General features: G+C 44.2%; 1 protein-coding gene across 4 annotated transcripts in view; it reads left to right on the plus strand.

Moving 5' to 3' along the window:
- abr (ABR activator of RhoGEF and GTPase) overlaps positions 1 to 15,746 on the plus strand; it is a 128,439-nt gene extending 112,693 nt beyond the window's left edge. For all 4 annotated transcript variants that reach the window (XM_086225702.1, XM_086225699.1, XM_086225700.1 and 1 more), the window contains 7 exons: positions 10,343 to 10,402; positions 10,618 to 10,727; positions 10,817 to 10,956; positions 11,405 to 11,539; positions 11,670 to 11,775; positions 11,956 to 12,109; positions 14,302 to 15,746. In XM_086225702.1, coding sequence (XP_086081828.1) covers positions 10,343 to 10,402; positions 10,618 to 10,727; positions 10,817 to 10,956; positions 11,405 to 11,539; positions 11,670 to 11,775; positions 11,956 to 12,109; positions 14,302 to 14,391 — 795 coding nt within the window. In that variant the 3' untranslated portion in view covers positions 14,392 to 15,746. The remainder of the gene's footprint in view (positions 1 to 10,342; positions 10,403 to 10,617; positions 10,728 to 10,816; positions 10,957 to 11,404; positions 11,540 to 11,669; positions 11,776 to 11,955; positions 12,110 to 14,301) is intronic.
- Positions 15,747 to 16,176: the final 430 nt, after the last annotated feature.

Here is a 16,176-nt window from a genome sequence, read left to right on the forward strand (position 1 = left end):
ACTAGAGGGGAGTTGGAGAGACCTTACCTCTGCTGAGGTGACAGGAGGTCAGTCAGTAGGTGTCCCTCGACCAGCTCTAATCCCACCCTTTGCTCATAAGGAGGTGCATCTCTCCTTTTTTGCTGTGTTTTTGGATTTACGCTCATACAGATTGTAAAGATGATGCAGACTATACCAGATGATGTTCTGGAGAGTTTGTGAACAGACATTTTTGGACAGTTTTGCTGTTTTTACTAGTTGGTGGCAATGGGTCACCATTAGCTTCAAGCTAAACATACCTCGCTGGCTCCCTGTGCATTCGGGAGCCACAAAGAAGTGATGCAGTAGTAAAAAAAAATAAAACAGCTTTTTTTCCTTCCTCTTTAAATTCAACTAACCAGTCTCGTTTAGTACGCAGAACTGGTATCTGATGGGTACACATTTCTAAAGTAGATACTCTGTTCCCATGGAGGTGGGAGGGGGGCTGTAAAGATATACCATAAATAATGTTTTCGCACACTAATAAGAGTGCCAGATGAAGAATAAAGAGCTGAAGATGAGCGTAACAGGTCCCTTTGAAGTCGTCAGCGTTCACATTGATTCCCTGTTGAGCTTCCACCGTGTAGACGTCTTCTCCCTCTTTATTTTAAGCCTGTGTTACCATGTCTTTGATGGATGTTGTGCCAGTTGTCAAAATGTCTAAAGCACATGTATAACAGTTAGTATATACCCAGTTCAAATATTTATCTTTTTCTTTTGCTTTCCCCTCTCTTTCTTGTCCAAAAATATCTCATGTCTCCCCTGAGGTTTTTTTTTTTTTCTTTCTCCTCCAATTTCCAAAACAGAGTTTTTCCCAGACATTCTTTCCCAAATGTGAGTGACGCATGAAGTGTGTATGTCTCATACTTATGAACCCTTGGATTCGACTGCGGCGAGGATCAGCCCAGGTTTCTTCCATACTACCCCTGCCCAGCTGAATTCTGATAGCTAGCTGAGTGGGTCAGAGCCAAACCAGCAAGTCTTGTGGTCCTCTTCCTGGTGTGTAGTGGTTAGTAGTTCCAGGATGGAAAACTGGTGAACAGGGTCATGGTTACCAAAGGTCCATTGATGTACCACTGAACATCCTCAGGGGGTCCACCCAGATGTTCTGGCTCTTTCTATCCAATTTCCTGGTGTAGTAGGGAATGCAAAATTGTCAAGTAACTGATTGTTTTTTTTTCTCATACAGCAATTACAGGAAATGTCAGAAAAAATATTTCCAGTGTCACCTAATTTAGCATTTTTGATTAATTCCATTGGTAGTGTAGAAGAGTATTTTGTATATTCTGTATTTATGCATTAGTAACCAACCACCAACTTTAAAAATTAAGCGGGACATGTGTATACCCTCCTGTACAATCAGAAGCAGCAGCCATCACCACACACAGACACACACATACACACACACACACACACACACACACACACACACACACACACACACACACACACACACACACACACACTGCTGTACTGGCTAACCTTTCCTCTGTAGAATTTTGAAATGGAATGGGAAATGGTGGATGGAGATGGAGTTTGACAGGCATACACAGCCCCCTGTGCCCCCATCGATCCATTATACAGGAATACGCCTTTTAGGAGCAGCCAGCTCTGTCTGCCCTGTTGAATAAAGATGGTGATTCACTCATCTCCGTGGTGTGTGTGTGTGTGTGTGTGTGTGTGTGTGTCTTTGAATGACTTTCCAATGTCAACAGACAGGCTCACTGAAAGGGGTTAAGCATTGTAGTGGAAACAAGGCACACACACATTTAGAGTGCCTGCCTTAGTCGCAGGAAGGCGAATCAGACGAGGAGAAGTCATCTGCAGAGAGAGACACAGTGCACAGACAGGAAGAAGAGGAGGAGGAGGAGAAGGAAGGGGTGGAATGAGGAAGAAAGTGTCATATTTTCAGATGATTTGACAGTGTTGAAACTTTAAAAGGCGTTTGTCTCCACCGGGAGATCCTTCACCTGTCCTCTGAAACCTTCCCCTTCACTTTCTTCTTCCATGCATTCCTTCCTTTCCTCACTTCCTGACAAACTCTGGAAAAGGTTGAGAGGAGGTGAAAGTACTGAACAAAACACAGCACAGCATTTAGCAACCCCCCCCCCCCCTCTCTCATTGACTGTTTATTACTGCCCCCCTCCTCCCTCTCTTTGGAGGTATGTCCATCAACATCTGGAGAAGCAGGGCTGCTCATTCACTCCCCCAATCTCTCTCTCTCTCTCTCTCTCTCTCCCCCTCCCTCCCTCCCTCTTTCCCTCCAGCCCTCTGTATCTGTGTTTGTGGAAGTCAGACTGCACGGAGAGGAGATGTTGGAGCTGACTGAGGAATGAGCTCACACAGACACATGTGGGATTGTTACCAGGCTTATCAAGGAGACTATGGCAGCAGCAGCATCTTCTTCTCTTGCCTCTCATCTTTCTTTCCTTTTGCCTGTCTAATTTGATCTTTTTCTTTTCTTTTTCTTTTTTTTTTTACACCGGGAATTTTCCGTGCCACCGTTGCGTCAAGAGCCGTTCTGATCAGTAAGAGCTTTCTCCCTCCAGCCCCTCCTCACCGTAGGCGTACTTCCTCCACCTGTATTTGGTGGACGGGGGGATTCAGAGGTTTTGGGATGACGGAGATCCTTGTGTCGGATGTAAACTTGAACTCTGTGTGTGAGCGTCTGGAGCAGCACTGCTGTGTGGACCAGAACCAGCAGAATATATCCAGCCAGCCACAGACCCCTTTGCTTAAGAGGCACACCAACACGGGGGCCAAGCTATGGGGCCGGGTTCGCAGCAAGTTGCTCAGACAAAAGGTCTCTAACGGAAACACTCACAATTGCTCTCTCGCTCTCACACACACAAACGCACACCACACACATTGCTTTTATCTTCTACTTATCAGTGTGTCACTTCCATCTGTGCCTCTGTCTGTAAATAGAGCAAGGTATTTTAATCAGAATGAATTGCTGACGAATGACTGTTCTGAAATTAACCGATGCCTTTTAAAGAGTTCCCACTCATGATACAGACACTGACTGTGATTCATGCGCTTCATATTAGCTTTGATAATGCTCTGCAAGTGTGTGCTGATTGTCTACCACAAGCGGTGCGTCCGGGTGGTCTTGTTTTGATAAATAACAGCGATGGGAAGTTGTGTTACTTGATGTAAACCGGACTGATTGCAACTCTGTACTTAACTTGACATATTACTGAAAACTGCTGGTGGTGCCGCTCATCCAAGCTCCCCCTGCTGTTCAGCTGTAGTACCACCATCCCTCCCCTGAGCTGATCTAATGCCCCATTGGCATTTCAAGCACATCATCTATTTTTTCCTCCATTAATAAACTGTCACAATAGTCTCCACGCATTGTGTCGGGTGTTTCAACTTCATGTAAACTAGCACCTCAAGGGAAGGGTTTGGAGAAACATTTATGCAGCATGTCGCCTATTAGTGTCTCACCGTTTTATTATTCTGTACTGTTGGCATTTCATTTTACTTGTGTGAATTTTCAAAGATGACAAGGTTCATGTTGGTCAGTGGCTGATTAACAAATATGTTAGAAAAGGGTGGAGAACGTGTCAGTCGCTATGCTGTGTTCCTTCAGAAAGGACATTTAGTTGATGGATCTGATACTTGCAGGAAATCGCGGCTTCTCTTCCTTCCTCCTGCTGTTTTCTTGACTCTTTTTTTGTTGTTGTTGTTTTATTAAAGCTAAGCTAACACTCGTGTGTGGACGAATGGGTCCTAGATGGAATTACTTTAATTTCTACACACACATTAAACCATTTTAAGGACAAAGAATCAAAGTCGAGCGCGGACTTGACCTTTGCTTCATTCTTCTCCATTATTCAGAAGCCTGATAAAGGCTGACCACTGCTTCTACTGAGCGGGATCAAACAGGGATTAAATACTAAACCCAGGCTCAGCTGCACTGCCCCGCAGGTCTAGTATCGATTCTTAGCTCCCCTCCTTGCACACACACCCCTGTGTCTTAATGTAGCCCACTGTGATTAAGAGGGTTTCTGTATTTCATTACTGTCCAAATGTGTCAGCTTTGCAGCACCCAGCTCTCACCCTGCACAGACCCCCCTCCTGAGTGCACCGCTATGTGAAGACCTATTCATCCACTCATTCATTTTCAAAGAGGCTTTTGAATGCCAGATTTTATAAGCAAACTTGTGTTGCAGGGTTTTTTTCTCCTCTGCTCAGTTGCCTTTTGATCCTATCAGCTCCACAATTCTCCCTTTCTTTCACCCCCACCCCCCATTCTGCCTCCACATGATGGTGAACCTTGTTTGAAAGGGGCAATTTCAAGAGGCAAGGATGTACAACCACTCACCATCCTCATCTGAAACTGTAGCATGTAGGCAGCGGGCTGGCAGGTCTCTCAAATTGTCTAAATTGTAAGGGTTGAAAAAAGGTTACTGTGCTTATATTGAAGCAGGACGTAACCTAATAGATGTACTTGTACGCAATATGTTATATACACGCTTATAAAACCAGCTAAAACAATATTTTGTTAAGTCTTACTCTTTGAGTATTTTCTAGCTTTGATTTGTCTTGTTTGATGCCAAACTGTTTTTGCTGGCTTTTTTTTTTTTTATTCTTAAGTTTTTGCTGCTTCGGTGTTTCTCTTGAAATGATCTAAAAAGAAAGCTAACTTTAGCACGTATTTACCGTGTGTTTGTGTATTTGTGTGTGTGTGTGTGTGTGTGTGTGTGTGTGTGTTTGTATTATTTAGCAGATGTGGATGTGGAAGAATGCATACGAGTAGGAAAGCGCACGGGGGAATCGTCCTTGCTCCGTCAGCCTCCAGCAACACCTAATTAAGACACTCTGTAATGAGAGGCGAGGATGAGGAGGGAGGAAGGGGCTTGATGGGAACACTGACTGGACTAGAGGCAGACGTAATATATTGTACGTGTGCCAGCAGAAGAACAAGTGATGATGAAGCTGTTAGAGCCGCGTGGTTGACATCAGGCTCTGTCGAGCTGTTTGCTGGGTGGTTTTAGTTTCTTTGTGGACTTTCAGCCGGCTTAGCAGCGAGAACAATGGAGCTGTCATAGTGGCTTAACCCTGGAAGAGAAGCACATGCAACCATTATCATCTGCCCTCCACCTCGCTCATCCCACCTCTCGCCTCTGCTGCTGCTTTTTAGCCCACATGATGCTCCATTTGAGTTTGTTGATTAGTGCAGATGAGATTTTAGGGTTTCAGCCCTCTCTGTGCCTAAAAGGCCAGCCGGCCCCTAATGGCCTTTTATATAGGTCACGTAAATCTCCTGTCCTCACTAGAGGGCAAAGCCCCAATACATTTCTGTGTGCAGGATCTACGGTTGGTTAATGAGCTCCAGGAGGGGTGCGGCAGGTCAGTAGAGCAGATTGGTCCCCTGTTGCCCCATTTAGCAGGACCACGACAGCTAATTTTCTTTTTTTTTTTTTAACCCTTTCCTTGTTATGTTGTGCTACTTTATCTTGGTTGCAGGGAGTTTTCTCCAAGACAAATTGACTTCATACTTGTTTTACAAGAAACTAAAATATGTTCTTGACTGAGGTTTTTTGTTTGTTTTTTTTAAACAGATTTTACAGAGAAGAAGAATTTATTATTCACTGTCGTTTCTCTTTAGCTACAAGTAGCACTTTAACCCAGTCATCCAAACTCACCATAAAATGGCTCTTACTGCCAAACACATTGTACTTCCTCTGTCACTTAGTCAACTCCGCTGTCGACGTACACAGAGATGATCGAATGTTTTATCAATGCTGCATCTGGTCAAAGGTCATGAATAAAGTGCATTGTCAGGTAGTAAGCTGGACCCACAGCGACACTACGTTCCTGTCAGGCCAACAAGCGATAAACGTCTGAGACAAACATGAATGCTCATCAGAGGCTAGAAACGCCTCTCAGATCTCTCTGGATAGCGTTTGCATCTGCGTCTTCTTTACCATTGGGTTTGATATGGTAACTGGAAGCTTTGATGGTGCCTGACATTATTAGATTTAAGGAAATGGTGAGGTTCATTCCTGAGATCATTTCTGCAGGACCACGTTAAGCATCTGTTTTATTAGTGAATTCATTCCTTTACTAATTCACATCATTCAAAGTTGAATTCGTTCCAACGTCCCTGGTTATACCGACCTTTTATCATTCCTGAAGGGAGCTCTACTTGTGTATTCAAATTCAAACATTAAAGGAATATCTCTTTGCTTTTACCAAATAGGAGACCTCACTGCCCCGTGTGCATCAGCGCTCTTACTCACTCAGGCTGCGGGCAGGTCCGTGTTGCATAAGTGTGGTGGTACATGTGTGCAGACCCTATAAGAGAATCACACACTGCCTGTAGGGATGCAAGATTACTCTGCAAATCACAACCCTCAGCCGGCCCGAACCCTTCGCCCATTGGCTCAAACGAGGAAGTGAGGGGAGACGGCAACATGGCAACCGAGTCAAAGGGCTCACATGGTCACGGTGACATCAGCAGCTGTTGAGTAAAGAGACTCATTGTTCTGATGCACATGTAAACATGCATATGTGGTTTATGCGTCTAAAAATAGTCGTGTTGAGGCAAATATACAGCAGTATTATGTGTGAACTGGGGAAGATACCGCGCCTGTAATCCTGCTAAAACCAAGGAGCTGTGCAGTTGCAGGTGCTTTCTAAGTAAAGGAGTGACAATTAAAAGCTAAATGGATATTTAATCAGCGGAGCAAGGGGCAGCATGGCTCAGAGGTAGAGTGGACGTCGAGCAACCAAAGAGTCGCTGGTTCGATCCTCACATCCCCTGGTGTCCATGTCAAAGTATCCTTGAGCAAGATACTGAGCCCCTAATAGCTCCTAATGGCGACAGACCTGTTCAGGGTTACCCCCCCCCCCCCCCCCCCCCATCTCGACCCTTAACTGATAGCTGGCATAGAAAATAGATGGATGGACCAGCAGAGCACAGCGATCGACTTGACTTGAATAGCATTGAAACAGAATTGAACCTAATTCATTAACGTAGGACATCATCTGAACCAAGTTATCTTTTTAACATTGTCACCACCAGCATGCACTGGCCCAGCAACCACAACGCCCTTGTTTTTTTTTTTGTTGGTCTTAGATCTACATGAACCAACACTTTTTGAGTCTGTTGACAAACATGCAAAGGCTCTCGTGTTCTGTTGCCAACATGCTTGGCAGCAGAAGATCTTCACTGACAATCTGAACTAAGTTCCTGCTTGTGTATCCTGCTGCTGCTGCTGCTGCTGTGGTGCTGAGTGTAACAGAGCTGCTCTTGAGGGCTGCAGACTGTCCTGCTGTAGCTGTCCATCACATTCATACTGCAGCAGTATGGCTCGTGTCACGTGACACTGGTGAGGGAGGGCAGCATTACATTGTTGAGGCAGCTGGTGACAGCCAGCATGTTCCTGTAGTGTAGTGGTCATCATATTTGCCTGACACGCCAAAGGTCCTTGGTTCGAAACTGGGTGGGAACGGCTTTTTCCTTCACTGAAACCAGGAGAAAACCCAACTTGTTGGTACTCATTTAATGGTAGCGACTAAGCTGGTGACTAATAACCACTTACAGTAATTTTCCAGTTTATCTTTCTTGTCCAAGTACAAATTCCTTGTGTCTTTATAATGGATTTTTGAATATTTTACATTTGACACAAATGTTTGTTTTTTTTACCATCACAAAGGCTTCGTCGCTTTGGACAAAAGAGTCTGCTAAATGAAATTGTAGAATTGTAGAAAGGCAAATGGAAATCCGAGGAAATTAAGTTCTTGTTGCTACAAACTCTTTGGCTTATCTTATCAGCTTTGTTCTGTTCCCGTAGACCAGTCAGGGTACACTCTGTGTATACTGACCAGCTCGCTGCTGTGTCTTTGACATCCGTGTGTGTGTGTGTGTGTGTGTGTGTGTGTGTGTGTGTGTGTGTGTGTGTGTGTGTGTGTGTGTGTGTGTGTGTGTGTGTGTGTGTGTGTGTGTGGAGTCAGGTTTAGCAGCTTGTACACTTTGATGAAAGGAAGTAACCATCCAGCTGAGACATATATTGACTTACTCGCAGAACAATGAGTTCCCATAAATGCGAGCAATGTCCTGAATGAATTGCTTATCACACACACACACACACACACACACACACACACACACACACACACACACACACACACACACACACACACACACACCTATTAATTGTGTTGCATGTAAGGCCCCCTACCAGCTGGAGTGTGTAGGAATCCGTCTGCATCACGGTCTGCTTGATTTTAAGTGTTAGTGGTCATTGTAGTCAGCTCTTCTCAGCAATACGTTTTCAGGCTTTCACACTGTAGGGATGCTTTCCTAATCCAAACCACATTAGCATGAGGGTGTCTTTACAAAAAGAAACATGAAACTGTCTTTGTTCTTTTCTGAGGCGTGTGTGTGAATATGGCGTGCACACATACTGCTAATACTCATGTGCAGGCATTTATCCATCTGTCCATCAATTTTATGTCCCGCTTATCTGTAAAGGGTTGAGGGTGCAGGCATTTAATGACAGGAAATTGTATTTTTGTCTCCGAGCTTTAGAACTAAAGCCATGCAGTTATGTGCATCATCAAAAGTTCTTCGTATGCAGTAAATAGGATTAAAATGCAGCTTAAAAATGTTCTGTAGTATATTCCTATAATGCAAAAACAGCAGAGGTGCAAATTAAAACTTGTGTATTTAACAGTTTGTTTTGGTTTGTTTTTTTCAGTTTTGCATCCTTCATGGTGGTAGAGATGTATTAAGAGCCGATGCATCAGGCCTCATTGAATATCACAGCTTTATTCCTCTGTTTTGAGTTTTAATGGGTCTCCAGCACCTGTCCTGCCCTGCTGCTGCTTTTCCTGTTGGCTGAGTCGTTGTGTTCAGACCAGCCAACATCTTTCAACAAGTCACCATGACTTTCTTCTTCTGATGTTTTCTTGCCTCCATTGCCAAGCTTTTTGCTGTCATCCTATGAAACCAAATCATTTCCATGAAACAGGAAAGGCAACGAACCCAGCCGACGATCCTGTTTGGGTGGGGGTCACTGGGTGCGATTGCTGCCTGTAAAGGATCTGTTTGTTTTTACAACCCTATTACAGTAAATTCATATTTAATCAGTCTGTCATTTAGGGTAAATGGGAGGAAATATTTATTTCTTGGTGAGTCAACTTCAAGGGGGTTACAAGAGGCGTCAGTCGTGGGCCCTGGATCTGGGCCCAGTTCTCCACTTGGCAGTAGCTATGTAAAGACTCAGTTGAAGTGATTACCTGTCCCTCATCTCCAGCCCAAAGCCTGCTGGGAAAACTGCTTTAATGATAATAGGAGTGCGTGAAAGTGATGCCAAATGGCCTTTTTACGAGCAAATGAAGTAGACTCACAGAGAACTTTTAATGGTAGCAGCCTAATCCAGGCATTAAGAGAAGTGCGCCAGCATTCATTTTCATAAGTCGAGGGACACCCCCCCCCCCCCCGCTCCGTTGAGTTGTAATGATGTGACTGTGTGGTGCAGCAAGCATCAAAACGGCCTATAAAAAAGGCATTAAGGGTTGTGGGCTCACACAGCAGGCACAGTGAAGGGGAGGCTCCAGCGTGCTGCCAGAGAGCATCATGGGAAGTTTGATACAGACTGGAAACCAATGCGGTGAGGTGTTTGAGCCATTCAGGAGCCCTTGTCAGACCCCCGAGAGATTGCCAAGGGCAAATGTGGGAACCTGAAGTGTCGTCATTGTCTCTGAGAAGACTTGGTGACTGTGTGGCACTGTCAGGGTGACGAGCAGCTCTTCACCTGGACAAGGTGAAGAATGATCACTGGCACCTTCTGTCAGCTTCAGAGCACAGTCTTCCTCTCAGTGGTTTCCAAAGGGTGCCGGTTAGTTACTGCCATGTCGTGATTATCACATTGTCCTGACGTGCCAAGGGTCCTCAGTTTGAAACCTGGGAGCAACAGTGTAGTTTTCCTCCCAGGAGAAACATTGTGAAAATGCTAGAAAGTACTGAAGTTTAGAGAAATCTTATAAACACACACTCCAGCTACTACTTGTCCACACAGCGGTCCCAATCACACTTCCTCTGTGGAAGTCAGAAGGATACATTTGTTTTGCATTATTATGAATAGACTGGAGTAATGAATGAGTGGGAACACACATGTAGATGATAAAAGCTTCTTTCAGTGGCTCGTATCCAGTCGGATATCCTACAGCCGACCGAGACGGAAAAACTACTGGCACATCAGATATTTTCCCATAATGCTGTCAAACAGAAGTGTGTCAAGGTCTGTGTACAAATGTGATGTCCCCTTACTGAAGTATTCATGTCTCTGTCTGTTGTGTCTCTCAGCTGGACCCTCAGACGGTGCAGTCCAAGAACTGGCACATGGACGTCATCGAGATGAACGGGGTAAGTCCACACAAGCAAATTGTATTAGCGCAGCTATTCTTCATTGCTTTGGTTGTTGTGTTGTGTATCTTAATTTGGATTTGGTGAATAAAGCTCAAAAGCTTCTGAAGCACAATGCAAAAGAAGAAAGAATGTAGGTCACAAAGACCTCAGGGTTTACTTCTTTTTAGAGCAACACACTTCAGTTGCATTGTTTTACTTTTTTTTCTGATTAGATCAAAGTGGAATTCTCCATGAAGTTTACAAGTCGGGACTTAAGCTTGAAGAGGACGCCTTCGAAAAAACAGAGCGGGGTGTTTGGAGTCAAAATCAATGTGGTGACAAAGTATGTTCCTTTTTTTAGGCATTTATTTATAGTTTAGCCATCAACCACAGGGAGAACCTGATCTAACATGGCTGTCAATGCTCCCACAGGCGTGAACGCTCCAAGGTGCCTTACATCGTCCGTCAGTGCATTGAAGAAGTGGAGAAAAGAGGGATCGACGAAGTGGGAATCTACAGGATCTCAGGGGTGGCCACTGATATCCAGGCCCTAAAAACAGCGTTCGACACCAGTAAGACTCCACTCACCGTCGTCTCCTCCCATCATCACACTGGGAGCTCAAACAATACTGTTAGTAGATCACAGTAAATTAACCTGAAAGCATATTTCCCTCTAAGCTGATAGTGCTTTGACCTGCATGGAATCATGGGTAATACCCCGTCAGACATCAAGCCTCTTCCTACTTTGTCCCTAATGAGATAAGTTGAGGATGTATATCAGACTTAGATCTACAGATCTGAGATCAGCAGCTGTCGAGCGCTCCAGTTGTCGATTATGTAAGAGCCTCAGAGCCTAAGTCATGGCTGCTTTTACGTCAAAGAAGAACTGAGTATCACCTTTCATGATGAGGCCTGCGGGTATATGGATATGAGTGAGAAGTGATGGCATTCCTGAGGGGGGGGGGGCAGCGAAATGAGCTGTGTTATTAAAACTGTTCTCTGTTTGTGTCCTGCCTGTAGATACCAAAGACATCCTAGTGATGCTGAGTGACATGGACATCAACGCTATCGCAGGAACACTCAAGCTGTACTTCAGGGAGCTGCCAGAGCCTCTGCTCACTGACCGCCTCTACCCCGCCTTCATGGAGGGCATAGGTGCGACCTTTCACCTTAATCCAGGAACTGTGTGTCTTAGTGTTTTACGAGGGAGTTGAAGTTGCCCAGCTGGAAGAGTTGAGGGCTGAAGTTACAACGGTGCTGACATGTTTTGTCCTCTGGTCGCCAGCTCTCTCAGACCCTGCGGCAAAAGAGAACTGCATGATGCACCTCCTGCGCTCCCTGCCTGATCCCAACCTCATGACCTTCCTCACTCTGTTGGAGCATCTTAAACGGTACACACGCACACACACACACACACACACACACACACACACACACACACACACACACACACACACACACACTAGCCATTCAGGGGGAAAACACTCTCACAGCTCCATTGTCTTACTTACTGTCTATTTTTGACCTAATGGACGGAGTCACATCTATCTATCATTAATGTGTTTCTGCAGGGTGGCTGAGAAAGAGCCTCTCAATAAGATGTCCCTTCATAACCTGGCCACCGTATTTGGCCCCACCCTGCTCAGACCCTCTGAGTCAGAGAGCACAAAGGGGCAACACATCACCTCTGCCTCCGACATCTGGTCACATGACGTCATGGCACAGGTATCCACACGCACTGTACAATTCTATCCAGGTACGGGATGGACAACTGAAGTCCGAGGCTGTACTGTGTGTTTATCATTCACACGATTTTAAACCACTGCAACATGATTAATAATTATCCTACATGTGTGTTTTTATAATACAGTAACTCTCAGGTGCCCTCTTATTAGAGTTGGGATATCGGAGGAAGAGGAAATTATGTCAATAGTGAAGTTACTCTCATATTACTTGATCTCACACACACGTCACATATCAGAATGTCAATGCTGAACCACGCACTGATCCAGATTCCATCCCATAGCTTCACTGGACCTTGAAACGGCCATAACGTAGTAAGACACATCACCGTTCCATACATAGAGTTCAAGTGCATTCTACTTGAATACATTTGAACTTAAAGTGCATGACTGCACATGCCTCCACAATGTGTGCCTTTCATATTGACCTTGAACTTTGACCTCCTAAAGGTAGAGAACTCCCCTAACTGTAAGTCATTCCTGTGACTTGTGTTGTGGGGGTAGCAGTTCTTGCAGGGACCCTCAAACTTCCCTTTCCCTGGCCTCATTGACCAGCTCTGACTGGGGAATGTGATGCATTCTCAAGTCAGTGTGAAGATGCAGCCTCTCCACCTTGTCTGCCTGAAAACTGGGTTGTACAAACAGGCAACCTGAAAGCATGAGGCCTCCATCCTACAGCTTGTGATAAAAAAGAGGTGCTGTGTTGTTTACTACAACCTCATGATGTAACGTTAAACTTAGCTGATAATAGTAAAAATATGGATCGGTGCGTCTTCATGTGTATTTACCAGCCCTAGGACACTTTGTCATCATCAAACACTGACTGGTGCATACATGTGTATTTCCTTGGTCAGTACACTCATTTTCCTGATGAATTTTTCTCCCACGTTGTTGACTGACCCGTGGGTCCAGTCCTCCAGCTGTATTTAGGCTGTAGGCCACCCGATCATGTCTACTGAGAGATGAGTTTCCTGTGCACAAATGTCTTCTTTCGGTAGGAAAACAACAACATCCAGACTAAGTCTTCAGAAACGGGGTTGCGTGCGCATGTAGAAGGACCTCACAGTCATGCTGTGTTTGTATTGGAGCTTATTAAAATTCTAAATGTTTATTGCATAAGTATACGAAACGTCAAAGCCCACTGAAAAATGCTTCCGCCAGTATATCCTCGATATCTCTCACATTGGGCCATCAGATATGTTTCTCCCCCTCCATGCGATAAAATAACCCGCCTAGAAAAAAAGGAAGGTAGTTCCTGGATATGTTTAAGAGAAATAATTCATCTTTTCAGAGCAGTTAAATACGTCTTGTAAATTGAATTAAAGGCTAGAATGTGATTTTTTTTTCCTGCTGAGCTGCTAGCAGGATTAAACGAACAATAAATCATATTAGATTTTCCAGACGTATGCCCGTTAGGTGAAATTAAAAAACCAGAGGGGGATTATTATTTGTGGAGCAGATCCTGTTTTCATCAAGCAGACTTTCTCCACTTTGCTTACTGCCAAGTCTCCGTGCTCGTATTGAATCTATTCATCAAATGATTGTCGACTTGGAGGTCATGTACAAATATTTCTCATGAGAGCTGTGTCGAAGCAGGAAGCAGGGAGTTAAAACCCGACAGCCCTACAAATATACGAAATTCATTCGAAAAAAAAAGGAAAAAAGATGAAGTTACAGAATGATGAAGAAGCCCTGAGTGGAATATGGCATCAGCCAGCTTCTGATTCAGACCTGCAGTATGAAATAATAGCAAAAAGGTAACTGAAAAACAAAGTTGGCCAAAAAGCCACAAATATTCCACGAACTTCAGTGGATTCTATCATGTGGTTGAAGGTTTAATCAAAACATTTCCTCATTAAAATGTCTAGAAATTACTGGGCAGTCTTTGTACTCAAAAACTATATGGGGGGGGGGATATTGAAAAGTAAAATTACAAACTGATTATACTTGACATTGTATTTTCTTTACGTCACTTTCCAAATGTTATCGAATCAAATTCTGATAGTGAAATGACCCACGTCGCAGGAGTCATGCTCACAACAGTCTGTACACCATTTTACAGCTGCGACTGCACCAGCGATCTCAACAGTTCTTTGTAATACCAGTCACAGCCAGAAAATGGAGACAAAGTTGCCCCTCTGTTACTGTAAATCTGTCCTCTCGTGTCCCCGGCAGGTCCAGGTGCTGCTCTACTACCTGCAGCATCCTCCCATCTCCTTTGCTGAACTGAAGCGCAACACACTTTACTTTTCCACTGATGTTTAAGCCCCACCCACTCCCGTGGGCAACTCCTGGAGACAAGAGAGAGTGAGAGACTCCATACAATCTTTGGTCGCCGCCACTTGGTCCTCCTACCTCGCCTCTCCTGCCAGCAGGCAGCTCATCTTGACTGTACAGCCCCACCCGTTGAACCCCAAACCCATCACCCCACCACTCCGCGAAGAGATGGAGCACGTCTGGAGGTGCTGAAGTCAATTTCCCTACCGTCTAGTAGTCATGTCATGTTTGTAATGTGAGGAGACCAGAGCCGCCCCCACCTCCCAACAAGACAAGGCATTCAGGGACCACAGTGAGAAACGCTGGGTGGAGAGGCCACAGCCTGGCGCCGTGGCACAGGATCATACCCGGGGATGTGGTGTCATCAAGGGAGCCCTTCCAGACGCTGGTTTAATGATCGAAAAACTGGTCGACACAAAACCTCCAGCTTGATTCTTTTCTTCCCCTGATCAGAGGCATTCCAGAAAAATGGCATTTACATGTTTTATAATTATGTTTTGTTTCCTTTTTCTGTCTTTCTGGCTTAGTGCATGTGGTGGAGGAGGCTGCGTGTGTGAGTGACAGTGTGGATGTAATAGAGTGTGTTTGTGCGTGTTAAAGGGACTTTGGAAGTGGCTTGGAAGCCATCCTGAATGAAGGCTGGCAATTAGTGTCTCTTATAGCAAGAGAAGGACCCTCCCCGCTGAGTCTCGGCCAAATTAGCCCTATTTATTTTAAATATATATATGATATGTGTGCCTGTACAGTTCTGTGCAACTAGAGAGATGCTCTAAGGAGTCTGTTTTTTGAAGTTAATTCAGGTAGTGATGTTATTTTTAGTCTAATTTTCTTATTCACCACATCATGGCTGGTCAACTGTAATAAAAAGAACACCAGAGAATCGGCCAGATCACTTCGTAGAGGCGCGCTGTGACTCGAGAAAAAACACACACAATGAATGGAACATGCTTTTTTTTTTCTTTTTCTTTTTTCTTGTTGTTGCATTGCAAGCCTGTTCCAAGTGTCTTACTGCACCGCTGTACTCTATAGGAAGATTTGCGTAGTTGCCCCTCATTGCATGTTCCGCTTGTCAATCAAACCAGGCCGAGTAACACAAAGGTCTCCGCTGGCGTCTCCGCTCTGTACAAAGCCGAACCTTTCTGCTATCAAGCCTGCAACATATCTTCAGATACTGTAAGCACTGCTAGATGAGTACTATTTGATATTTTTAATATAAGATTAAAATAAAATAAAAATTGTTGTATTTTACTTCCTTTGAGAAGAATTTCATTATACTGTAATATTGAGGTTAATTGTCAATGTGAACTTTCTCCCCTTTTTTTAGTAAAATAAAAGTTACCTAAACACTCTTTGTGTGTGTGTGTGTGTATGTATGTAACTTAAGATCAGCAATTATGTTGTCTTCTTTAAAACAATAGGTTAATCACAATCATCATAATTCCACTTCCATTTCTCACCTACACATTTGTAGAAGTAGGAGTTGTCTACCAAATGTCTACAGGATGAAAATAATTGAAACCTTATGTATTATTTCAAGATGACAAAGTTTCTTTATTCCTCATGTCATGCTGAAAAAAATATTTTTTGTAGTTTTTAGTTTACATTACATTCAGATACTTAGAGACCCTCGGTTCTGCAGCTGTTTCATGGATGAGAAGCTGTAAAGTTTTGTATTTGGCTCCCCCTGCTGGACAATATTAAATTGCTAAATAGCAATTAATGGACTTTTAATTTATTGACTCCAGCGTCATCCCAGTTTAACAAGGACATTTA

The sequence above is a fragment of the Aulostomus chinensis genome, chromosome 15, assembly GCF_037954235.1.
Source record: "Aulostomus chinensis isolate RoL2024-O1b breed Wild chromosome 15, RoL_Achi_v1.0, whole genome shotgun sequence".
In the NCBI taxonomy this organism is placed as follows: domain Eukaryota; kingdom Metazoa; phylum Chordata; class Actinopteri; order Syngnathiformes; family Aulostomidae; genus Aulostomus; species Aulostomus chinensis.